This window comes from Macadamia integrifolia, chromosome 7, assembly GCF_013358625.1.
Source record: "Macadamia integrifolia cultivar HAES 741 chromosome 7, SCU_Mint_v3, whole genome shotgun sequence".
In the NCBI taxonomy this organism is placed as follows: Eukaryota; Viridiplantae; Streptophyta; class Magnoliopsida; order Proteales; family Proteaceae; genus Macadamia; species Macadamia integrifolia.
In genome coordinates this window covers 18,243,804-18,270,538 of record NC_056563.1, presented here as the reverse complement: position 1 = coordinate 18,270,538, position 26,735 = coordinate 18,243,804, and the positions used below count along the sequence as shown (strand labels likewise).

Here is a 26,735-nt window from a genome sequence, read left to right as displayed (position 1 = left end):
AAATCGCATCTCTCTCAGTCTCCACTCCAAATCGCAAAACCCCAAACCGAAGGTGAGGTCCCTCACTCCCTCATCCCTCCTCCTTCGATTCTTCTCTGGCGACTTCTCCTCCTCCGACAGCCTTCGGTGACCTCCGACGAAGTTTCCTTTCACATCTCCAGGTATGTTATCATTTATTTTTCTAATTTCTTATTTGTGCGCTTATTTTTTTCTCTTTTCTTCTTTCTTCTCGCTTCTTCTTCCTTCTTCTTTCATCTTCATCATACACCATACGGTGACTCGGTGAGACTTGAGACTTCATCATACATAACAGTTTTTTTTTTTCTTCCTACGGTGAGACTTTGAGAGTCGTTACAGTCGTACGACTCTCATCACTTTCATGCTTGGCTTAGGCAAGGTTCCAACCGGGAAACAGTTCCCTGAGACCCATTGTTGGCCACCACAATCAAAACCCAGAATTTCATCACTCCAACCGACTTTGTAACCCTCGGACTTTTTCCATAATTCAGCTTCTACTTGATTGACCTCTATGACATGTTCTTTATTGAGTGGATCAAGTGCAATAAGTTTATCCCTCAGTTCGGTAAATGAAAGCTCATTCATGCTTGGTTCATTACTTGATGAATATTGAGCTGCAGTAGCTCCCACAGCTCTGCAAACAAATAGACTGACAATTAGTTAATTAAAATAATCACAGTAGTATTTTCTAATTTTTTCTTCCATTTTTCTCTAATCTGTCTTCTAATTTTCAAACTGAAAACTAGGAACTGAAAATGCATGTTCTAATTTTTAAACTAAAAACTGAAAACTATAATATTCTCTAATTTGTCTTCTATGTTTATTGTTGAGTATTTTTTTTTTTTTTTTTCGTCTTCTCAATTTCTCATATCTCTAGATACATAAGTATACATCTGGGTTATTTTTCCTGGAGTATTTTTTCTTTTTGTTATTCTGATTTTCCCATATCTCTTTAATAGAGGCATATGCTTTTATTACCTTATTACCTAATAGGCTAATATTCCCTTATAGTAGTAATATTCCCTTTTATTACCTTTTTCTTATTTTGATTACCTTTTTACATTACAGTGTTAGATAACGAGACAAGTTGAATCCACTCATCTATGGAAACAATTGGTGGTAGCAGTGGGGGTGAAAATACAAGTATTGCTGCTACTGCACAGTCAATGATTGATCCAAGCAAGGATCCAAAAAGGAGAGCAATATCAAATGATCCTGGATGGAAATATATGGGTATTGGCCTGACGTATCAGACAGAAACTGGATTAAGTGTACCCTTTGTGGAAAGGATGTCAAGGGAGGAACAAAACGATTGAAGCAACATCTTATTGGTGGCTATGAAGATATAGCCAAGTGTGCGAAAACAACGGAAGCAATTGCTAAAGAGATGAGAGATGCAATCTTGAAGAACCAGTGGAAGAGGACCCTTAATTGTTTGGATGATTTGGATGTTAGTGATGAACCTACAAAAGTAACGGGACCACAACAGAATATAGTATCTGATTTAGGGGTCTTATGTCCTATCCCTAGCTCTAGGACAACTTCAAGAAGAAATAAAGCTATCATTCAAGCACAATCCAAACAAGTAAGAGGTCCCATGGATAAGCATATGAGAAGGACTCCTGAAGAAGTGGTTGCAGATAGGCGAGATAAAGGTACATATCAGACAACAATGGAGAACCATGTAAGAGGAGAAGAAAGAGATAAACTTCGTTCTTACTTTGCAAGGTGGGCTTATGAGAGTGGTGTTCCATTTAATGCTTTGAAGTTAAGGAGTTTTAAGGAATTGGTGGAGGCTATTGGTCAATATGGACCAGGTTTCAAGCCCCCTTCAATTCATGACTATAGGGGGCCTCTATTGAAGTCTGAAAATGATAAAATTGATGAGTTAAAGGTGAAATATCAAGGATATTGGAAGAAATATGGGTGCACACTCATGTCTGATGGGTGGACAGACAAGAGAGGAAGGCACCTAATTAATTTTCTTGTCAACTGTTCGGAGGGGACTTTTTTTTTGGAGTCTCTGGATGCATTTAACCAATCACAAATAGCTAAAATGTTATTGAAGCTACTTGATAGTAAGGTTGAAGAGATTGGTGAAGATTATGTGGTTCAAGTAGTCTCTGATAATGCTGCCAACTATGTTGTAGCGGGTCAACTACTAATGGAGAAAAGGAAGAGGTTGTTTTGGAGTCTATGTGTAGCTCATTGCATAGACCTTATGATGGAGGAAATAGGAAACTTGCGCTCCTATATGTCTGTTATATCGAAGGGCAGGAAATTAACTACATTCATCTACAGGCACACTCGCCTTCTGGAAGCTATAAGGCAAAAAATAGGGGGAGACTTAGTGAGGGATGGAGTGACTAGATTTCTCTTCCTTTTTAACACTCCAGAGCTTATACAAGCACAAAGAATCTTTGAAAAAATTATTTGTTGATGATGAATGGTCCCGTTTTAAGCTTGCATCTACAGAGGCAGGGAAGAAAGCTTCTGAGACTTTGTTTGCTACAACATTCTGGAATGGTGTGATGGATTATATAAAAGCATCACAACATCTTCTTCAACTCTTGAGGATTGTAGATGGTGATGAGTTGCCTACTATGCCTGAAATATATATGGCATACAAGTGGCAAGAAGATTAAAAAAAATTTTGAAGACAATGAAAGGAAATGGAAGAAAATCATAGCGATTGTTGTTCACCATTGTGAGACTATGATGAATGGACCAATATATTTAGTTGCCTTTTTCCTCAATCCAAACAAGTTCTTTAAGGCAATAGCAGATAATCCAGATAATGAGTTGGACTTAGCTCAAAAAGCAAGTGATGCCTTCAATGATGTTCTTGTAAGGTTGGTGCCTGATTAGACCTTGCAAGATAAGATCATTCTCCAGATTGACAAGTATACCACTGCTCAAGGAAGTTTTTCAAAGGACATGATGATTAGACAAAGGGACTAGTTGAATCCTAGTAAGTATATTTCCTTTAGTTTAGACTTTGTATGTTGATTTTTTACTTAACTTATTTTTTTTATATTATATATTTATAGTCTCTTGGTGGTCTCGACATGGAAGTACTGCTCCTGACCTTTCAAAGCTTGCATTGTGCATACTTGGTCTTTGATGCTCATCTTCTGGTTGTGAGCGCAATTGGAGCACATTTGAATTTATGAGTATTGAGTTCTGAGTGCCTATACTTCACTTAATATGGTTTTATTGAAAATAAGTAGATAACCTCATATTATTAATGTTTTTCAGATTCACACCAAGAAGAGGAATAGGTTAGAGCATCAACGGTTAAATGATCTTGTCTACATTCAGTATAATCGCCGACTTCAAGAAAGGTTCCAAGAAAGAAAAGAAAATGTAGAAATTACAATCCATTGTTGCTTGATGAGCTTAATTGTAGTGAGTGGATGATTGGTGAATCAGAGGATGAATTAGTTCACCCTGAGAATGATCTCACTTGGAGAGATGTTGATAGAGCACTTGGAGCATCTTCATCATATCAAGGCCACAATAGACCAAGGAGGGCTCCAACATCTGCCAGTGGAACCAATCTTTGCTATACTCAACGTGGTAGGAGGGTTGAGCTTGAGGATTCTTCAGATGAAGAAGTGGATGAGATGAGTGAAGAGGATATTCGTGATGATGAAAACATTGAGGACGATTATGGTATAGCTCCAAATGATGCAAGCCAGCAGCAGAATGCAGAAGAAGATTTTAATTTAATTACTAATTTAGATTGAAAGTCTTTTGAGTCTTTGAACTTTTAAGTATTTGACTTTCATTGTTTACTAAATTTTTAGCATTTTAGTTTATTTTATGTTTTTTCTTCATTGAAGTTTTTTAGAATGATTAAGAATCCCCAGGTTAGTCACTTCTCATCCATTTAATTTGGCATCTCGATTTTTACTTTTGATGTGTTTTAATTCTAAGTTCTTAATTTCTTCTTTGATAGGAGTAGAAATATAGTGGATGACCTTAGGGCTTGGGCACTCATTCTGGCATCATAGAGGTAAGTATAATAAATACTTGTATATTTTATGTCTTCTTTTCTTTATATTTATAATTTTGTTTAATAATGTATTTATATTAGATGTTAATATGTTATGATGATTGATGATTGATGAAGATGAACTTAGTTTATTCACTTTATTGATTTGTTTTCTTGATGAATATCTTACATTGGTATGAATATGAACCTTTAATATTTATTTAGCATATGAATAACAGGATTCAACTAGGATTTGAGTCAAATAGATTAGTTTTATAAAAAAATTACACAGGAACGCTTTAGTCAATAAGGCGACGCTTTATGCCCGCCTTATCACTAAGGCGCTCCGAAAGACCCTCAAACACTTCCTTCGCCTTACCGCCTTAAAAACTATGGTTGAATGACAAATTTCAAGACCTAACTTGGCCATATGGCCACTGAAACTTAACCCTGAAACTTGCTATAAGAATACATGGTTTTGGCGAGATCTCGGTATAACTTGGTTTCTTTTTTTTTTTTTTTGCTAACGACTATTCCCACAAGTCCATCTGACCACACAACCGCATGAACTGGGTCATACCGGAGTTGAATGAGAGCCATTCAACTTTCATTGAAAGTAGTGAAGAGCACTAAAAACCCTATGTGATTGGCCCCAAGGAGATAAGAGGAGTCAAACTCAGAACCACACGCTTCCTGAGGCGAAGGTCACGTGCCAACACAGCTACCCCCTTGGGGTTAAAAAAATTTGGACCATTTCTTGATTTGTGCGTGTCATCTTTGTCCTCGAACCATGATTTGCATCATGCATGTGCCACCACATCATGTATACACCTCATGCCTGCCATCCATCCATCATGCCACCATGATCACAACATCCTATGCATACAATTGCATCACTATATGCATACACATCATAGTGTGTCATTCCATATTCATGAATCCCATGTACATCATGTGCCATCATGCATCCTGCAGCCATAGTTGTCATAGCGTCGCCAAGGCGGCGATTTGGCGTCCTGGCTGAAAAAGAAGTTCATGGCAGTACTACGATTTACGTGACTCACAAATGGCGGTCGCCATTGGCTGATAGGCGTGTCCATGGCACCGCCATGGACACCAGGTCACTACTGATTCACTAGGCGATCGATTTTTTATAAAATGCAGGGTGATTTTGATAGGGCTATGTTGATTTTTGATGATTTGATGTTGCTTAATGTTGGTTTTATATGTTATAGGGTATATATTGTAGGCTTGTAGCATGCTAAATAACTTTATAAAATAAGGGAAATAAAAAAATAGCATACTAAGTAACTTTAGAAAATAGGGAAAACAAAAAATGACACATGGACAATTTGACCGCCATGGCAACGCCATAACGGGCGATTCATTGCCAAATCGATTAGCCACCCCTCCACCGCCTTGGATCGATTTGACGCCGTGACAACTATGCCTGCAGCTAGAGAGGACACTTTATCACTGCCACATCATAGGGCATGCTGATAACATCAAATGGGACCCACAAGACATCCAAGGGCACATGGCAACTCTTTGGGGCATTATGTCAATCATTTGGGCCTTCCGGAGTGATTGAACGAAAACAGCTATAACTCCCTCATCCAGAATTGGATCGACGTGATTCCAATTGCCTTAGAAAGATGACACAATCATCTACAACCTTCCAGTTCAAACAATCTTCCAGCTTTGTCATTTGGCCTGCCCAACTTGACCCCGAATTTGACTCAACTGCCTGGTCATTGTCTGACCTATTTAATTTTGCTCAATATTTTCTACACTGCCAGATCTTCCCAGACACTGTCAAACTCACCCGGATACTGCCGGATACCTCTGTATCATTGCCAATGCTGCCACTGACTTTCTACACTGCCCGGACACTGCTTAAAGCTTCCAGCTCTACCAGATCACTGCCACATCACTCTACACATCTGCATTCTTCACCAAACTGGACTTGTTTTATTAGGAATAAGTCCAGGGTTGGGTTATGTATGTGTTGTGCCTTCAGTCCATGTGGTTTGGAGTATAATGGACCACTTTTATGGGTCTAAACCAAGGGTATTAAGGTTGCATACGAGATTACCTGGTTTTGTTCCGTCTGCATTAGTTTCCTTTTTAGTAGGGTTCAATTTAAGTTATATTTGTTTTCTTAGGAGTCAAGTTATTAGTTGAGTCAAAAGTCATTAGTTGTTAATTTCGTTTATGAAAGTTTCCTTTTTTAGTTTTTAGAAACTATTGTATCAGGAGAATATTTGGTTTCCTTTTCTGGAACCTGCTGTTAGGATGTAATTTCCTTCCCTATTATCACTATAAATATAATGCAAGGCTCCATAGAAATGACGGTTTGAAGAAAAAAAAATCTGTAGTTGTTGCTGCGTTCTCCATGGCGATTTGTCTTGTGTTTGATCAACGCTGATGGAACTGTTCTTAGACCCAGTTAACTCTCCACGGTGGGAAGCCCGAGAGGTCCTTTCTTCTTATTTTATCTTCTTCTCCAAGGTGTTCAAGAGTCCATACTCCAACATTGATCCAGGTATTCTGTTCTACAGTTCTGCCCAGTTTTTACAGCTAGTTTCCTAATTGGTTCTCTATCTCCTGAACCACCTTCAGGCTTCAGCCATGAGTTTGGCTGAAAATTTGACCGAACCTTCCTCCCTACCTGATTGAGACTTGACCTTAGTTTGGGCGGCTTCTGACCAGCCAATTGAAAGATATTCAAAATCTCTTGATTTTTCTCTTTTAGTGACCTACCCTGCCGAGATTTGAAATCTGTAGACCTGCTTTGAAGTTCGTTGATTTCTTTAGTAATGGATCATATTAACAACTGAGTTTAGGCCTCCTACAGTCCCTGTTATGGCCCTATTACCTGTTCCTAGTTCTGTTTACAGCAACCAAGGAATTCTGCAATCGGTGGACAGTTACAGACTTGGTTTACTTCTTTATGGCTGATCCTATTTGTGCTATTGACCTATTATGCCTGTGGTTGCTCTTTGATTAAAGTACCCTGCAGTTTGGGACTTGGTTTGGCTTGTCAACCTAGTTCTACATTACTCTGCCACAACATCTGTACTCTGTGCTCTGCCACAACATCTGTACTCTGTGCCATCTCACTGACTGCTGGCTGGACACTCTAGCCGCTCTAACTGTCATAACCCAAACCCAGATTCAGGTAAGGTTACAGCCCTCGCGGGCACTGATCAAATGATCCAAAACAGTCACAAATCAGGCATAAGAAAACTCATAAAAATTCACGGGTCAACAAAATAAAACAACTACTCATAGATAAAATATCTCAAATAATACGTACTAGTGGTAGTCTAAGGTGTGTTCCCAAAATTTTAAATAAAAACACTCTGTCAGAGTTTACATGAAACAGCATCTTTCTACAATCATTTGTTAAAGTAAAAAGACTAATAGAAAACTTCAAGTCGCCCTCGAACTCCACTCCAAGCATATCTTCACCTTAAATATCTGTGATGTTAAAATAATGGATTAAACTCAACAGCTCAGTAAGGGAAAATCGTAAGAGCACATCACAAGGCAAACGATCAAACAAAAACTATGGTTAAAACAAACAGTTTCAGTTTCTCAAACCACACTTTTAAAACATGATCATTTAAAAATACCCCTTTTATCACACTGTAGCCGGCATTGAAGGAAATATAGGCTGCCACCGCCCATACTTCGAGTGGGAAAACACGACCCCCTTACAAATCACACCATCACACTGTCGTCACCCCCTTTGTGACTATAATTTTCCGCTGCTCAACGGAACACACTGCCTCTCGGGTGGCAATTACTCTCCACATTATGGAACAGTCTATTTGCCCTCACACACTTTCACAAAAATCACCTTTCATCAAATCACTTTCTTTAAAACACAAACATAGGTAAAATCTCCACGTAAAAATCAACATCAATATACATCACACTAATAGTCACATATTAATCACTCTCATAAACTCATGTCTCATATAAACACAATTCAAATGGTATAAGTCAGCACATATCCACAATACAAGCACACCAAACATCAATCATACAATCAAACTACACACCTGTGGTGTAATCCCACAATAATCCACCTACCTTCGCTTGCAAAAGTGTTACCTCCCCTTTGAGTCCCAAGAGCCTAGGAAGTCCCAATCTGAAATTAATAATACCTTATATAAATCTTGGGTCCCAAAAGGAATAATATAATTGGTCCCTATGAATTGAATCCCAAACCTTTATAAAGAATATTAGATTTGGGTCACGGTTTGGGTTCCATATTGGGTCCCAAGGGTCCCATATTGAGTCCCAAGAAAAACTCTAATGGGTCCCAAAAACCCTAAATATTGGATTATATATGAAGAAACCAACATCTCCAACTTAGGATTGGGTCCCAAAAGAAGAACATGCAGAAACAACTTAAACTAAGGATTAATAAAACCCCAATTGGGTCCCAAAAGAAAAACAGCAGAACAATGACTAAAACTAAAGATAAGAGGGGAGAAAAACAAAAGAGTAGAGAGAAAGAAAGAAAGAAAGAAGAAAGAAAGAAAAGAAGAAAGAAGGACCGTGAGAAAGAAAGAAATAAAGAACAGGAGAAGGAGGAAGGAGATTTTGGTGCCTACTCTTCTGTTTTTCTGCCCTCTTCAGGTAATGACGTCCTCTTATCTTTAGAGTTTTAGTCGTGGTGCTGTTGTTTTTCTTTTGGGGCCATATAGGGGTCTTATTAATTATTAGTTTAAGTTGTTTAAATTGTTTTTTCGGCCGGCTCTTTTTTGGGACCCAATCCTAAGTTAGAGATGTTGGTTTCTTCATACGTGATCAAATATTTAGGGTTTTTGGGACCCATTAGGGTTTTTCTTGGGACTCAATATGGGACCCTTAGTACCCAATATGGGACCCAAACCGTGACCGAAATCTAATATTCTTTATAAAGGTCTGGGATTCAATTCATAGGGACCAATTATATTATTCCTTTTGGGACCTAAGATTTATATAGGGTATTATTAATTTCAGATTGGGACCTCCTGGACTCTTGGGACTCAAAGGGGAGGTAACACTTTTGCAAGCGGAGGTAGGTGGATTATTATGGGATTACACCACAGGTGTGTAGTTTGATTGTATGATTGATGTTTGGTGTGCTTGTATTGTGGATATGTGTTGACTTATACCATTTGAATTGTGTTTATATGAGACATGAGTTTATGGGAGTGATTAATATGTGACTATTAGTGTGATGTATATTGATGTTGATTTTTACGTGGAGATTTTACCTATGTTTGTGTTTTAAAGAAAGTGATTTTTGAAAGGTGATTTTTGTGAAAGTGTGAAAAGAGAAAAGTGTGTGAGGGCAAATAGACTGCTCCGTACTGTGGAGAGTAATTGCCACCCGAGAGGCAGTGTGTTCCGTTGAACAGCGGAAAATTATAGTCACAAAAGGGATGACGACAGTGTGATTGTGTGATTTGTAAGGGGCCCGTGTTTTCCCTCTCGAAGTATGGGCAGTGGCAGCCTATTTCCCTCAATGCCGGCTACAGTGTGATAAAAAGAGGTATTTTTAAATGATCATGTTTTAAAAGTGTGGTTTGAGAAACTAAAACTGTTTGTTTTAACCGTTGTTTTTGTTTGATCGTTTGCCCTGTGATGTGCTCTTATGATTTTCCCTTACTGAGCTGTTGAGCTTAATCCATTATTTTAACATCACAGATATTTAAGGTGAAGATATGCTTGGAGCGGAGTTCGAGGGCGCCCTGAAGTTTTCTATTTGTCTTTTTACTTTAACAAATGATTGTAGTAAGATGCTGTTTCACGTAAACTCTGACAGTGTTTTTATTTAAAATTTTGGGAACACACCTTAGACTACCACCAGTAAGTATTATTTGAGATATTTTATCTATGAGTAGTTGTTTTATTTTGTTGACCCATGAATTTTTATGAGTTTTCTTATGCCTGATTTGTGACCGTTTTGTATCATTTGATCAGTGCCCTCGAGGGTTGTACCCTTACCTGTATCTGGGTTTGGGTGATGACACTAACACAGCCATCTGTCTACATTGTTTTGACAACAATGACAACAACACACATGCCAGATGCATTGTGTGTACAACAATTTCCTTATATGACTCATGAGTTAAGTGGGATGAGCACACATTAATTACTAGTATTGCTTTAACCATCTTCAAGAATAAATGTGACTACCTAGAGGATTTCTTAGAATGGTTTCTTTTCAACTTATGGTGTTCTCTGCGTCAATCTACAACATTTTCTGTTTTTCTCTTGATCGATAACAATTTTTTATTAATAGTGCAAAAACATAAGCAAAAGAGAGGGTAATACCATAGTAAACTAATAATAATATTACAACAGGAAGAAGAAGAAGAAGAGAGCTGTTAAGAGTACTATAGAAGGCGACGTACTCCTCCCAAAAATTAGGGGTGTAGCTTTGTTCAGGCTATGTTTTATTTTCTGTGATTTTCTATATTTGCATTGGTTTGGGGGTTAGGTGCACTTCTGTGCAACCTCAGCCTCAAAATTTTGAGTCTTTCTTCTTCATTCTCTCAATAGAATCTCTAATCTTCTATTATGGATGAACAAATAATTCACTACCATCACAAACAAATTCAGTTAAGTTATTTGAGAATTTGATTCTGCCAAAAAGGGAGTAAAGTGAATACTCATCATTGAAACTATTATGCCCATTGATCAAAAGAACAGTTAATATCCACTTTACTTTCTACTTTTTCCAAATTAGCCTGTCATTTTCTTTTAACGTTTCTACCTTTTAGGGAACTTTTTTTTTTTTTTTTTTACACTAACCTGAATGGCTGAATAGTTCAACTATCCGAGTCAACACAGTCAATCCCCATCCTCACCAAAAAAGATCAAATCATGCCGGTTGAGAGTCCATTGAATTTGGAATTACAAAGCAGCTCCTGGGTGGGAACTACCTCTTCATGTTCAGATATTAAAATCAAATTAAATAATTATGGAAAGACATGATATTTACATCAGTGGCTCTACGCGATAACCAGTCACTTGCTATTCTTAAGAATTCGTCATATGCTTTAACAGCATTCCTCAAGTCATCTATATTAATTGACCTGCATAGGTGTAGAACACAGAGCAACAGATGGTGTCAATAATATTTCGAACATAAATTTCCTCTATAAAGTCCAAGATAGATTATGCAGATGCCAGATACATTACCCAATAGTTTGGCCTTTCCTAGATTTCCAGGAACTATGGAAAACTGTAGCTTTGGAATAGAAATGGCAAAACTTCTGCTCCAATTGCCCAATACACTCGGTGAATTTAGATGACTGCTCATAACTAGAGTCATTACATGGAAAACTTTGTTGAGATAAACCAGGTAATTGTGCCTGTAGTAATCTTAGTAGTTGCCAGGAATTCAACTCCAATGCTCTTATCCATTGATCATCTGTGGTCCTCAAGCAGCACAGCAAAGAAATGTAGAAATGTAAGTTTTATCTCAAGTGACGACAAACCAAAAGGAAGCAAGTAAATTCAACTTATTTTAAGTACCTATCTTTGGATCACCTTAAGCGCATGTGTTTGTGTGTGTTTGATGAGAAAGAAAAGGAATAGTCAATGAAAGATAGCCTTGTAGAAGAAGGCTGGGAAGTGAGAAACCAATACAACTGGAGAACCAGACAAATTAGAGTGATGCAGAGCAGCCAAGATTCAATAACCAAAAAAATGATATAACATTGATGGAGTTTATGTAATAGGGGTACTTTAGGAACTGTCTTTATATTATGTTGTCCTAAGTTGTATTTTCTTTTTCTCCCTTTTACCTCCCTAGGGAGACCTATGTAATTTCCCCAACTTGTTAGTTTGAACCTAATATAGGTGGAAGAGAAAAATACTCTATCATGATTTGCACTCTTCTATATCTTTCTTCTCTCAACTTCTCTCCCTCTTCTTCCTTCCTCTCTTCTCTTCATCTTCCTCATCTCTAACCCTAATATCTCTAGCTTCCAACTTGGTATCAGAGCAATAAGGGGTTTGAGAGTCGACCAAGGTTTCTCCTATTCATTCTTTGAGTATCTTTTGGAACCCTAGAAAGCAAAGGGGTCCAATAGAGGCTATACTATGTAAAGAGATTCAACAAGAAGACTTGATGATGTTCTAGAAGCAAGTTGAAGGCACTTGTAATGGTGTTGAACGTTTACAAGGGCTATTTGAAGCCCATACAGAGAAGAGAGGCCAGTCCCTGCATTACCGCCCAGCCTAGTATCAACCTCTCATTTCTCTGTCCTCAAATATTGGTTGAGGGTGAGTCTGGCTGGATAGAGTCGCCCATAGCCCTTCTTTCTATCCCTCTAAGTCTTGGTGTGTATCTTGGAGAGTTGTTGGAATACAACTCATTCTCCTCCTTACTGCCAGGTGGTATCAGAGCATGGTTTTGTCTAGATTTAGGGTAATTAGGTACTACTATCCATTGTTTACATGTCTTACCTTTTGAGGTCTAGTCTCTGTCACAATCTGTCCGTAGTCGAGTCTGAGTTAAGAAAGCGTTACCATAGGTTAGAGGACACCCTTTTCTTCCTTAGGTTGGCGGGACCAAATAGCATTGGACGCTATTCCCTCCAAAAACACACTTGAGAGGGAGATTTCTGACCTCAAGATTGAGAGGGCTAACTACCTGTCTCAATTGGAGATTCTAAGTAGACCTTGAGTCTTTGGTGGCAACTGTACCTTGGTTGTCCATCTCCTTATGTCCACTCGTAGATGTAGAGCATACAAGAATATGTCTGACCTTCCTAACACCACCACCCAACCTGAGCAGTTGGCTAAATTCATGAAAGCCATCCAAGCTACCCTCCAAGCTAACCAAGCTGTATAGGAGACATAGGCTGCCCATCTCCAAACCCTTACCGACAAGTTGGCTGCCTTCGAGACAAGTGCCCAAAACCCTGATGGACCACAAGGCCATAACACAACTGGCACTGAACCTAGGGATAGAGGCCTTAACCCTGAGGAAGTGAATGAGAATAACCACACTGATGGTTATGACCAGATAGGGAATAACTTCCAAGGCCCAGGGTGTGGTAGAGGTCGGGGTAGGGGTCGAGGACCACCGCCAAGACACCATACCCAATATGGAGACGATGAGGGTTATGAGCATCATGATAGGGGCTTTGATGTCAGACGGATGATTAAGGTAGATGCCCCTACCTATGATGGTCAGATTGATGCTAGGATCCTTCTGGATTGGATTAAGCAGATGGATAGGTACTTCGATTTTTACGATATGCCAGAGGAAATCCGCTATCAATTTTCTAAGTTCAAGCTTATGGGAGCTGCCCAGGATTTCTGGACAGCCCTAGAGTACCAAGAGGACCACCTAGGACTTGAGCCAATCACCACCTGAGTAGAAATGCAAGAGATGCTCAAAAGGGAATTTTTGCCTATCACTTATAGGCTTTAGTTGCTGAATGAAATGAATACCCTGAAGCAAAGAAAGTTGACTGTGACCGAATACATGAGCAAGTTCAGTGAATTGAAAATTAAAATCCGTATTCGGGAAGATGTTGAGAAAACACTATCCAGATTCCTTACTGGGCTCAACTACAAAATTCAATCTCGTATGGCACCCCACCTAGTGCGAGACGTTCCATAGGCCTTCAGGATAGCCCTTGAGGTGGAATCCTCCATGAGAACTTATTCTTAGAGAAAGAGCTTCCAAGCTGGGGAGTCCCAATTTAGAAAACCACCCCAAGGCTCAACTAGATTCTCAAAACCCCCTGCTGCACCACAACGTCAATTTGACAATAAGGGTAAAGGAATTTTGGGAGAAGCACCCAAGAGTAGTGGGCAACAACAGTGCTTCAAGTGTCGCGGGTTTGGTCACTTCTCCGGAGAGTGTCCCAATATGAATTTTTATATGGGAAAGCAGACTCCTAAAGAAAGTGACCAAGAGGGTTTTCAGGACCATGAGTATGAGGACCATAAACCAGATGAGACCATAACTAATGAGGACACCGAGGAGGCTGGTGACCTCAAGCTCAGTATTATGCAATGCATGGTCTCACAACCTAGGAGTGGCGATAATTAGCGGTGAACTAATATTTTCATTACTTACACATGTCATCAGGGCAAAAACTGCCGCATTGCCATAGACAGCGGGAGTTGTATGAATGTGGTCATCAAGAGCATTGTTGCTCGAATGGGCCTCAAACCTGAACCCCACCCCAAGCCTTACAAGGTTGCCTGGGTAGATCAGTCCACCATCCCCATTAATCTGAAGTGTCTAATTCCCCTACACTTTGTAGGATATGAGGATCGAGTGTGGTGTGATGTCCTAGAGATAGATGTTGCCCACATCATCTTAGGTAAACCCTGGTTATATGACCAGGATGTCACCAATTATGGGAAGTCTAACACCTATGTCTTTGAGTTCAAAGGGAAGAAAATTAGGCTGACCCACAGTACCCCTAAGGAAGTAAGGGTTCCAGAACACAAGGGAAGTATATCCAAACACACCCCCACCAAAACACTCAACATTTTAAATCAACAACAATTTGAAGGAGAGTGTCAAGAGTCAGGGGTGATTTATGCTCTAGTTGTCATACAGAGTAATACCGATAGGTCACGCTTATTTACTAAGGCTCCTAAAGAAGTACAACTCTTGTTGAGGAAATTTGAGAGGTTATTCCCTGAGGGGCTACCTGATGAGTTACCACGCTATTGACTTAGTTCCAGGGTCCTCTCTCCCGAACTTACCCTATTACCAAATGAGTCCCAAAGAGCATGCCGAACTTAAGCACCAAGTGGATGAATTGTTACAAAAGGGATTCATTAGGGAGAGCCTTAGCCCATGTGCAGTACTTGCCTTGTCACGCCAAAGAAAGATGGCACCTGGCGTATGTGTGTTGATAGTAGGGCCATCAATAAGATCACTGTCAAGTATAGGTTCCCTATCCCTAGGCTTGATGACATATTGGATATGATGGCCAACTCATCGATCTTCTCAAAAATTGATCTCAATAGTGGGTACCACCAAATTCGAGTAAGGCCTGGAGATGAGTAGTAGACAGCCTTCAAGACGAAGGATGGCCTTTTTTAGTGTTTAATCATGCCTTTTGGCTTATCAAATGCACCTAGCACTTTCATGAGGATAATAAATCAAGTGCTTCAACTATTCATTGGCAAGTTCCTAGTGGTTTACTTTGATGACATCCTTATCTATAGTAAGACCTTGTCTTCCCACTTGGATCACTTACATAAGGTCCTTCATGTGCTCTTACAAGAGAAACTCTTTGTCAACCTCAAGAAGTGCACCTTCATGAGTGATCAAGTCATCTTCCTAGGATTTGTTGTGTCTACTCAGGGAGTATCTGCTAACCCTGAGAAAGTGAGAGCAATTGTAGAGTGGCCTGAGCCAACTAATGTCCATAAGGTACGAAGCTTTCATGGCTTAGCCACTTTCTACAGGAGGTTCATTTACCGATTTAGTTCCATTATGTCTCATATCACAGATTGCATGAAAAGGAAGGAGTTTCAATGGACTAAGAATGCTACGAAGGCCTTTAATGAGATTAAAAAGCTTATGACCGAGGCCCCAGTCCTGCGCATCCCAGATTTCTCTAAGGTCTTCGAAGTGAATTGTGATGCATCTGGTATTGGAATAGATAGTGTCTTAGGACAAGGACACCCTGTTGCCTACTTTAGCGAGAAGCTCAATGAAGCTAGGCAGCGATATTCCATATACAACAAAGAATTTTATGCGGTTATCCAATCACTGCGCTATTGGCAACATTACCTTCTACCGCAAGAATTCGTGCTCTTCTCTGACCACCAGGCTCTAAGATACCTGAGTGCCCAAAAGAAACTTAACCAGAGACATGCCAAGTGGGTCGAGTTTCTCCAAGAATACACTTTTGTGCTCAAGCACAAACCTGGTGCCTAGAACACTGTTGCAGATGCACTTAGCCGGGTAAACATGATCCTCAGTCGCACCAATGCTAGGAGTTGGGCTAGTGTATTACTCCAAGCAATGAGTGTAGAGGTTGTAGGATTCGAGCGAGTCAAGGACCAATACCCCACTTGTCCTGATTTTAGTGAGCAGTTCACTTCCTTGAGTGACGGCAACCCTTTCAGTCGCTTAGACTACCTGCTTAGGGAGAGCTTTCTTTTTAAAGGAAACAAATTGTGCATTCCCAGGACCTCACTCCGAGAGTTCTTGATCTGGGAATTGCACGTTGGGGGCATCACTGGCCATTTCGGTAGAGATAAGACCATCACCCTTGTAGAGGACTGATTCTTTTGGCCAGGACTAAAGAGGGATGTTGCTAGAGTTATGAGTCAGTGTCAAACATGCCAGACTGCCAAGCAACAAAAGCAAAACATGGGATTGTACACTCCCCTACCAGTTCCCCAAGCCCCTTGGCAAGACCTTAGCATGGACTTCATGCTTGGCCTACCAAAGACTTCGAGAGGCCATGATTCTGTTTATGTGGTTGTAGACCGCTTCTCAAAGATGGCCCATTTCATCCCATGTTCTAAGACCTCTGATGCGTCCAAGGTAGCTAAGCTTTTCTTTGATGAAGTTGTCAAGTACTATGGGTTACCCATCACCATAGTGTTTGATAGGGATGTTAAGTTCACTGGTCATTTTTGGAGGATCCTATGGCGGATGATGGGCACTAAGCTCCGTTTCTCGTCCGCTTTCCACCCTCAAACCGATAGTCAGACCGAGGTTATCAATAGGAGCTTAGGGAAATTATTGCGTTGCCTCATAGGAGAACACCTTACCAGTTGGGACCGAGTCCTTAGCCAGGCCGAGTTTGCATACAATAGCTCTAAGAGCCATATCACTGATCTGTCCCCTTTTGAGATCTGTTCAGGATACCAGCCTCGAGCACCCATAGACCTTATCCCCGTTGTGTCTAGTTCTAGGACCTCCCAGTCAGCCGATTCTTTTGCTCAGCATATACATGATTTGCATGCAGGTATAAGAAGACAGATAGCACTAAACAACGAGCAATATAAGTCGAAGGCAGATGTGCACAGAAGGCTACAAGAGTTTCAAGAGGGCGATATGGTGATGGTTAGAATTAAGCCGCAATGCTTTGTTAGGGGGAAAAGCAAGCAAGTTGCATGCTCGTAGCATAGGTCCGTTCAAAGTACTCAAGAGGATAGGTGCCAATGCGTATGTTCTTAATCTGTCAGCTAGTATAGAGATCAGTAACATTTTCAATGTTGAAGACCTTGTCCCATACCATAGTACCTCTACCATTACCCCTTTCTATCCTAGTGACTTTGAGGACTTCCCCTTCACCATTGATGAGACTACTGAACCAAACCAACCACTTCCCCCCACCTCATTAGTCATTACCACCCGTGCCTAAGGTCACGAGAAGGACTGAAAAAGTTGAGGAAATCCTTGATGAGAAGATTGTGTCCACACACAGGAGGTTCTACAGAGTTCTTGGTCAAGTGGTGTGGAAACCGGAAGATTTACAACACCTGGATCACTTTGCAAGAAATCCAACGACTCAACCCAAACCTGCTTGAGTACTACCTGAGCCGTAATTCACCGAAGGTGAATTCTTCCAAGCTGGGGAGAGTTGATGGGGACATCAAGGTGTACAGCTGAAAGAAGAAGAAGGCCCAATCACACAATCCATCTTTGTGGCCGGAGGATTAGAAGAAACAAGAAAGAAGGAAGGAGAGAGAGGATCGAACCAGCCTTTCCCAACGCTGGTCGATTCTTCTCACCTCCCCCATTGGCCAATTTATGTGGCCCCCACAGATCTGATTTGGTTATCTATATTTAGTAGTTTATCTTTTAGAATCATGTTTTATTTTTAGTTTGAAGTAAATTAGGAAGTTACATGTTTTATTTCTATTGGTCTTTAGAAAGTCCTCTATTGGCTAGGACTTTTTTTTGTTAGTAATTAGTTCTTTTAATTGACTAGGATTCCTTTTGTTAGCAATTAGTTTCTTATTTAAGTGTAAGGCCATTGGCCAAGAATTTCAGTTAATGAATAAAATTTTGGAATGCCAAAAGCTATCGCCTCCCTCTCTCACGATCTCCTCTCACTCTCGACCTCTCTCTCCTTTTCTCGCCTCTAGCTATTCCCCCCCCCCTTTTCTCGATCTCTTTCTCCCTTTCTGTTCCCTCTCTTCTCGCCTCCCTCCATCTCCTAGTCTTGTTCTCTGTCGTTGTTTCTGTTTTCCCTCTGCAGCCGCTGCTACACTGTTGCAGCCTATGTGCAGAATACTTGAAGATCATCTCTAATGAATGAACCCCACCTGGGTTGCTGCTGGATTCATCATCAACAAACTGAGTCACTGCTGGGAACTACACCACCAATCTGGACTGTTTTCCTTTATCGAATGGGTTGGACTGCATCTCTTTATTTTGGAGGACCTTGAGTTCTTCTTTACTCCTCAGACTTGGGCAGCAGGTAAGTAGTGAACTGAACCCTTCCAACCCCCACTGTTCCCTTATTATTTGCTTCATCCTCTTCCATTAAACCCCCCCCCCTTTTAGCCCATTATTTGACCTTTATTTTGCCCACTGTTTTGGCCCTAGACGGTGCTAATTTTCTTTATTATAAAGCATGACTGGTTTTAGAACATATAACATGGGATTCTTATCTATCTTTGGTGCTTAATAGGCTAGTGTTAGAACCTAACTTTGCTTACTACTATGTTCCCTACACCCATATTACCACTTGATGCTTGAGTGAATTTTTGTTTTTCTTCTTAGACTATTATTGCTTATTGTTACATTGCTCATTAATCTCACTTTATTTTGCATGTCAATCTTGTTTGAGCTTCCCTTACCCTGCCCAACCCAAGTCCCTTAAGTTTACCCTACCTAGTTAGCTAATCTTGTAGGAAATCTAGTCACCTAGGAACCCCTACATCACCAGGTTTCACCATTTTCCCTCTCTTTGTGTTGTTTGGTCTGTAATGGCTAGCACTATGTTTTGCTTGCTTGTGATGGATGTTACTTGACTGTCATACTTGCTTATGCTATTGGGATGAAGCTCCATGGTTAGAAGTGAGTTTTATTGATATTCCATCAAGATTTCATGGTTTATTAGCTTGCTGAATTTTATTTTTGGGTCCTATGAAGAAGATATTTGGGACTTGTGTTTCCCCTTTGGTTTGGATCTCCATTTGTGTTGTTTTGGGGGGGTATCCTTACATCATGTCTGATCTTATGGAACCTAAGGAAGCTACATCGGGTGGGTTGAGTAGAACCAACCCCAGTTTGATTGTCTTTGATAATCCCAATACTAAGATCTCTTGTGAAGTTGGATCGGTCACAATCTATGAGGCTATCTCTGCGAAATAGGGAAGCTAGGGTACAATACTGGGGCTATCAAGGCTCCGGCTGTCATAGATCCGGATTACTAGAAATGGGAAACTACGAACTCTAATGTAGAGACTTGGCTGCTTTTCTCCATGAAACCTGAGATAGGAAGGAGATTTATCCAGAAGGAAACTGCTAAAGATATTTGGGACAGTGTTTCTAAGGCCTATGACAGGGTAGGTGAAGGTCTACTAGCTCCTTTAGCAAGCCTTCTCCATGAAGCAAGGGAACAAGATTAATTCTGACTATTATAATATTGTTATAAGACTCTGGGAAGAGTATTAGCATTACCGAGACCTTCAGTTGTCCAATCCTGAAGATGAAACCAATGTCTATAGATCCCTTAAGAAGGAGCGTGTTCTAGTTCTACTAGGTGGGCTCAATTCAGACTATGAGCCAATCCGGATATAGATTTTGGGCCGATCACCTCTTCCATCCCTTGATGAGGTGTGCAACTACCTATTGAATGAGAAGACCAAGAGAGGTGCTATGGATTCTGCACCTCCACTTGAGAGCTCTACTCTTTCTTCCACTACCCACAGAGAATGCCGTGGAAGTGGTTGAGGCCAGGGGTCATCCCGTGAGATGACAGAGATAACCCCGGCAATGTGATCATTATGGGAAACCTAAGCATACCCAAGAGAGGTGTTGGGTTTCTTAATGGTCATCCTACTAGTACTCGTGGTGGATCTATTGGCACACATGGTGGCCACAGGGGAGGGGGCTACAGCCCATGCTACTATGACAGAGACTGTTCCTATAGGACACTTAAAAGGTAGATACCAACTCCTTCTCTAGGGATGATATTGCTGTGCTTCGCCAGCTCATTTCTCAGCTTGACAGCCCATCTACCTCACATGATACCTCACCGTCCATTACGTATGTCTCCACATCTGCACCTTCCACTACTCTATCGTGGGTTATTGACTCTGATGCTACTGACCACATAACTAGTACATCCCATTATTATGATCCTTACTCCATTTGTTTTGGTAAAGATAAGGTTTAGGTGGTTGATAGTACCCTCTTTTCTGTTTCTGGTAAAAGCAGTATTCCCATAACCTCTTCCATTTCACTTAATTCGCTTACCTTGAATCTTTTGTCTGTGAGCACTTTTACTAAATCCTTTAATTGTTGTGTCACATTTTTTTTTCCTTCTCATTGCCTTTTTCAGCATTTGTTAATGAAGAGGATTATTGGCAGTGGATGTGAGGAGAGTGGCCCCTACCGTTTTGAACCATAGTTATCTTTAGTCCTATGCATGTGGCTGTAGAGATCATGGTTTGAAATCTCGTCGGCATCTCCCCGAAATCTCAATAATTTTGGCTTTTTTTTTTAAAGAAACGAAATGCCCTACGAAATACAATAATGATCTCCCATCCTGTATTCCGGTACTCACGAGGATAGGCCTCGAATCAAACTCTTTCTATCTCGCCTCTATGTCCTCAAGAAGGAGATTGCTTTGGGATCATAGTACGAAATGCTTCTTGAATGATAGATTCAGCCAATAGCCTAACTGCTTCGATTCAAGTTGCTGAGGATCGGATACCTATTGATTGGAAAGAGAGGCTCCCACATCCCACTCTTCATTCTGTTTTCCCTCGTTCCATGTGATCAACTCCTCAGGAGTCTGGAGAAGCGGATCCATACTCTTTCTAAATCGGAGAGGGAGAGCTCTATCTCTTTCTTGATCTGCCCACTAGCCGCCGAAGTTCTCGTTCTACCTTTCCAACCAGTGAAAGCTATTGAAGGTTGGGGGTCTGAGAAGTGGTTGTTGGCATTTGCCTGCTCTACTGTTCTTGGTCGAAATTCTAGCTTCTCGCCTGGAGGCCGATCTACAACCTCAAGGTGTCGATTTTTTTTTAATTCATAAATAATTATTTTATTTTCCTGGTTTAGAAAATACATTTTCCATCAACATAAAATTAAAATAAGTGGTTAATATAGCTTTGATGGATCTCTATTATATATATATATGGGAAATGGCTGGGGATGCTAGCAGGTTACCCTGGAATAGGGTATGCTAGCGGATAGTGACCATTGGATTAGATGGATTAAATCCATGCCATTGAGTCTATATAGTATGTATAACTTTACATATACAAATTAAGATACAAAACGTACAAGAATGTGTATGTAAAATTGTGTCAAGTGTACAGCCGTACATATCTGACTTTTCTATGCCATCAACCAATGTTGGTATTTCCTTCTTTTTCTCAAATTATTTGCGTTCCTAGTCTTCTTCTACTTGTTTCTTCTAAGAACACCACCGCTAGCATGTCTGCATTTTCAGTTCAAATCGAAACGTTCCACCCATTTACCCATCTATTCTACAACTTGCCCCACCCAGCTTCCACCCTCCCGCTAGCTCCACCTCCAGATCTTTTGCACCCCTTTCACGGCTCTCCCAACTCTGTGACCACCCTGAACCTCCCTGCAATCAACTCGATCGATTCCAACCCTTGCCTTTCCAACCAACTCTGACCCACTTTTCTCTTGTTTCTTTCTTTGCTAATTTCATATTTTTAAATAAGGGTGGGATTGCCACTGAAATGAGGCTGTTAACAGGTTCGCCCAAGCTTCATTATCCATGACAAAACCAGAAATTTCAAATTAAGCATGGCTGAAACCTAACGATCTTCAATCTTTTTTTCTTTTTTTACCAAGAAAACCACTTAGAAGGGGAGAATAAGAGCGCAAGGGTGAGAGTGTGAGTGGGGGTAAATGAGTTAAAAGAGAGGGATTAGAGAGATGGGAAGAATGGCATGAGAGAAGGCACGATGGTGCGAGTTGCAGAAGATGTGTTGCAGAAGGTGGGGGTAGGGCGGGGCTGGGTGAGAGCCGGCAGTTAGGGTTGTGTTACTTCATTGGAGTAGGAGGAAGAAGGAGAGATAATGAGGAATGGGAGAAAGGCGTGGGTCCCACTGTTCTTATAATAAATGAAAAAAAAAAATGACTGTTTAAGATGATCCAGAGTATTTCTCTCTTTCCAATAAAGTTGTGTTTGCAGCTGTCAGTATTTCTCTCCCTTACTGTATTTAAGATTAAAGTAATAATTATAAATCCAACGATTTAAATCAAATTGATGAAATCTGACGGTCAACAAACGCTAGCATGCCTAATTCCTAGGTAATAAGCTAGCATACCCAACCCTCTCCCTATATATATATATATATATAGATATAGATATATATTAATCACCATTGGCTGACTACAACAATAAAGGGATCGAATTTTTTTTCCAGAAGGTAAATAATTATTTTAATTTTCAAAAAATATGATAAGTAGTTTACTAATTCAAAAAAAAAAAAAAAAAATAGGGAACAATATTCGTGTTTTGATTTGAAAAGTAAAGGAAAAATCTGAAATTAATTTTAAAGTGTTTTGAAGCGTACATAATGGTTATGTTATACCATATTTGATTTTGTTGTATTATGTCATTATATTTTAAAAAAAATATTTTTATGTAAGAAAAAAATACAAGTAGCTATTATATATAGTGGTCTCAATGATGTGCCTAAATTAAGAATGACTTATTTTTTCTATGCATCAGAATTAAGGTGATATATAAAGGCTGACAAAGCAGCGATGAGGAGGGAGACATGATAGGAGTCATGATAGTGGAGAGATTGTATGGAAACACGAAGTGGCTACATCACAAGAAGATTATAAGTGGTGGGGCCACAAGATTTGAGAAACATTTTGTTAGAAATTGCTCAGATGTGGCTACATGCACTGAAGTACCTAATCATCTCGCTAAGTCCATAGCTGAAGACATGAAGGGAGGGAATAAGAGGAAAGCGGCGAAGAAGAAGGCGAGGGTAGAATTTGAGGAGGCACTTTATGTTCCAATGCAATGTTATGATGATGATAGTGATGATGACAGTGATGACCCTATATATGTGCCTGATTATATACAGAGAGAGGAAGATGCTAGAAATTGGCCTCGGGCATAAGCGTTGAGCTAAGGCAGTCTTCGTGAGGAGGATAGATGTAGAGAGGCTAGATGAAGAGTCAGTCTATCTAGAGCAGACGGTAGTGGATCTTCATAGCCTGGTTGCCATTTAGGAGAACACAAAGTACAAGGGCTGCCCCACCTCCACCTCCACATCCACCTCCAGTAGTACCACCACAAGTGAACCCCATATTACAATAGGATCCTCATAGGTACAGGAAGAAAGGCAACTTGCAACATAAGATAAAGGGGATGTGAACTAATATAAAGGCTTATATTAGAGAGGTTGTCTAAGTGAATGTTATTTCATAGCATCCCAGCAAACGCCACTACAGGTCCCTATTACCAGCCAATCTTGAATATGTATTTGCCACAGAAGAGGAAGGAGTTGAAAGAATACATATATTAATTAAGCGTATCATGGGAAAGCTATGGGGTCACCATACATAATGTGTGATGGTTGGATAGGACCAAAGAGAAAGTCCGTCATCAACTTTATGGTTTATTGTGATAGAAGGACAGATTTTCCGAAATCTGTTGATGCATCTAAAGAAACAATGGATGCAAAATGCATCTACAAGCTATTGAAGGAGGTAGTGTAAGAGGGTTGGGATAGATAATGTTGTTCAAAAGGTTGAGATAGATAACTTTGCTCAAATTGCGACGGGCAATGAAAGAAACTACAAGAAGGCTGGTCAGAAAATGATGAACACAGCAAATTCCGACTCTTTTGGACTCCTTGTGCAGCACATTGATTTGATATTGAAGGACATGGGGAAACTCAAAATTGTGAAGAGTGATTGAGAAGGGGAGGCAAGTGAGCAAATTTGTACATAATCATGGGTTTTCATTGAAGCTACTGAGGAAGAAGTGCAAGGGGACTTGGTCAAGCCCGGTCTCACAAGATTTGCCACCAACTATGTAGCACTTAAGAGTTTTGAGTTAAACAAAGCCGGTCTTAGAACCATATTTGCATCTAAGGAGTGGTTTGGGTGGAGGGAATCAGGATCCTTTGGTGGTAAGACAACACATGCAACAATTTCATCAGATGAGTTATGGAAACAATTGGATAAAGTGGTGAAAATTGTCACCAATTGTTGGCGTGCTGAAGATGGCGGATTCTACTTTCAAGCCCACCTTGCCAAGCTTGTATGCTACTGTGGAAATGATGAAAGAACATGTCTACGTTGCCAATCCATGTGGCAGCAAGAAATTTGCAAATGTAATAGAAGAACGTTAGAAGTGCCAACTAAAGCATCCATTGCATAAAGCTAGTAAGCTATGCACACCACATTCTTTTATATGATGTATTAATGCTAACATTGAGTCATTGACAATAATAATTTTGTCAAAGTTCAGCATACTATGTAAACCTAGGTATCAGTATAGCCATTGACTTGCGTTGGATCCTGACCTTTTTGAAGTAGTGAAGCAGGAGGTTGCCATGTTGCAACCAAAGCCCAGTCTACAAGCTATAGCCACTACTGAGGTGAGTTTTGTAGTACAATAGCAATCTAAAAAGTAATTACAATTTAAAAGAGATGGTTGTTTAACTATTTTCTAATTGTTATAACCAAAAGAATTCAAGGATGCATTAGGGAGTTTTGAAGCCCCCACCGCATTCGCTGGCCGTACGAATACTGATATTGGTATGCAATTCAAATTGTAATATGTTACTTACATAAGTGTTAAATATTTTGAAATTAAAAAAATCTTTTGCACTTATTGTAACTTATAATGCAACTGAATGGTGGGTGTTGTATGGGGGTTCGGCACCGGAATTAAGGAAGATTGCTATCAAAGTACTCTCACAGACATGTTTTGCATCCAGTTGTGAGCGAAACTGGAGTAAGGCAGAATCGATTAGGTTCAGATCATCTTGCTGACTTTGTGTATGTGCACTACAATATTAGACTGAGGATGCAACACATACGCCTAAGTATGGAGAATGATATGGGTCAGATCGAGTTTGCCAAGGTTTTTCAAATTGACTCAAATGACGAGGATCCTCTAGTGTACTGAGTGAAGTATAGAGGTGAGACGTTGATGGATCAGCCTGGAGGTAGGTCAGACCCATATGTAGCGCAAGAGATAGCGGTCAATGTTGATAAGTACATGGCTACAGATGGTAGGGTACATGCATAGACCCTCGACCATTCCGACCCCACACCTGGTATGGTTGATTCAGATGGAGATGATGATTGGTCCATTTCCTCAGGTGGTCATACCCAAGCTTAGACACAACATCGCTCACCAGGTGATGGTGATGGTGATGGTGATGGTGATGGTGATGGTGACGGTGACGGTGACGGTGATGGTGATGACGGTGATGGTGAAGGGGTGGGGATGGGGATAGTTTTGAAGGAGTTCAAGAGCCATATGAATAGGCCGAGCCAGAGCTGGAGCCACTACGATTCACTGGGGAAAGTCAATTTGAGCATGCCACACAATATATGGATCATGGTGCACGTCCACCTGGGGGGGGGGGGGGAGGAGTGCAGATTACACTAGAGGGCCTCATCGCCGGTTCGGTGGAGATGAGCACAGAGCTTGTATGGATATTGATAGTCTGTCTACATCTATTGGCAGAATGAGTTTGAGTAAAGAGGATAGTCATCCTCATAGTTATAGCAGAAGTGGGCACGATTTACTGGAGAGAGCCCCTGGTTGGAGTATTGGAGGTGGTTATAGACCTTATGGTCAATTCACTAGGATACAACATACATCTATATCTAGTATTGACTATGGCGCCCAGTCACATGGTGGTGGCTTTGTGGACAACTTATTCTCCTATCCAGCCCAACAGTACATGTTGCCAAAAGCATCAAGTGACAGCGGCTCAATAGCAAGCCCTTCTTCTTCATACTATGGTCTATGAGGATAACACATACCCTCAGATAGGTTACCTTTAGTATATAAATGACTCAGTTTTTATGGCAGCTGTGGAGGATTGTGTTCATTACTTCTCGTACAATATGACGTGGCATGCATTTGTTTGCAGTTAGAGGAAAATGCACATCGACTCCATCGGACAATAAGTGGAATCCATCCAGGCTGTCATAATTCATTTCAGTAGACAATCGTTATGATCAGTGTTGTATAACTATTATGTTTAGTACTTGGGATACTTGGGACATGGGACTTGGGATACTTGGGAGTTATACTTGGAGTGGAGGACTTAGGAGTTACATAATATATTACTAGTTTACTATGTGAACTCTAGTACACTAAATATTAGTTAATTATTCAATACTATGTCTTAATCATAGCATGGATGCATTATTTACTTGTTTTACTATCACACTGTCTTGTTGACTTGTTCTAGTAATATTTCATTAAATCCCCACCCAAGGTTTGACAATTGCCGCCAAACAAGGGTGCAACTCTAAAACACCTCTATGTTTTATTGT

The 26,735-nt window shown here is 40.3% G+C and overlaps 1 protein-coding gene across 4 annotated transcripts in view; it reads right to left on the bottom strand.

The window, feature by feature from the left end:
- The window catches only part of LOC122083974 (GPI ethanolamine phosphate transferase 2), a 63,357-nt gene that overhangs the window by 7,508 nt on the left and 29,114 nt on the right, over positions 1-26,735 (bottom strand). For all 4 annotated transcript variants that reach the window (XM_042651931.1, XM_042651932.1, XM_042651934.1 and 1 more), the window contains 2 exons: positions 11,225-11,456; positions 11,025-11,118 (listed from right to left, as the gene is read on the bottom strand). In XM_042651931.1, coding sequence (XP_042507865.1) covers positions 11,025-11,118; positions 11,225-11,456 — 326 coding nt within the window. The remainder of the gene's footprint in view (positions 1-11,024; positions 11,119-11,224; positions 11,457-26,735) is intronic.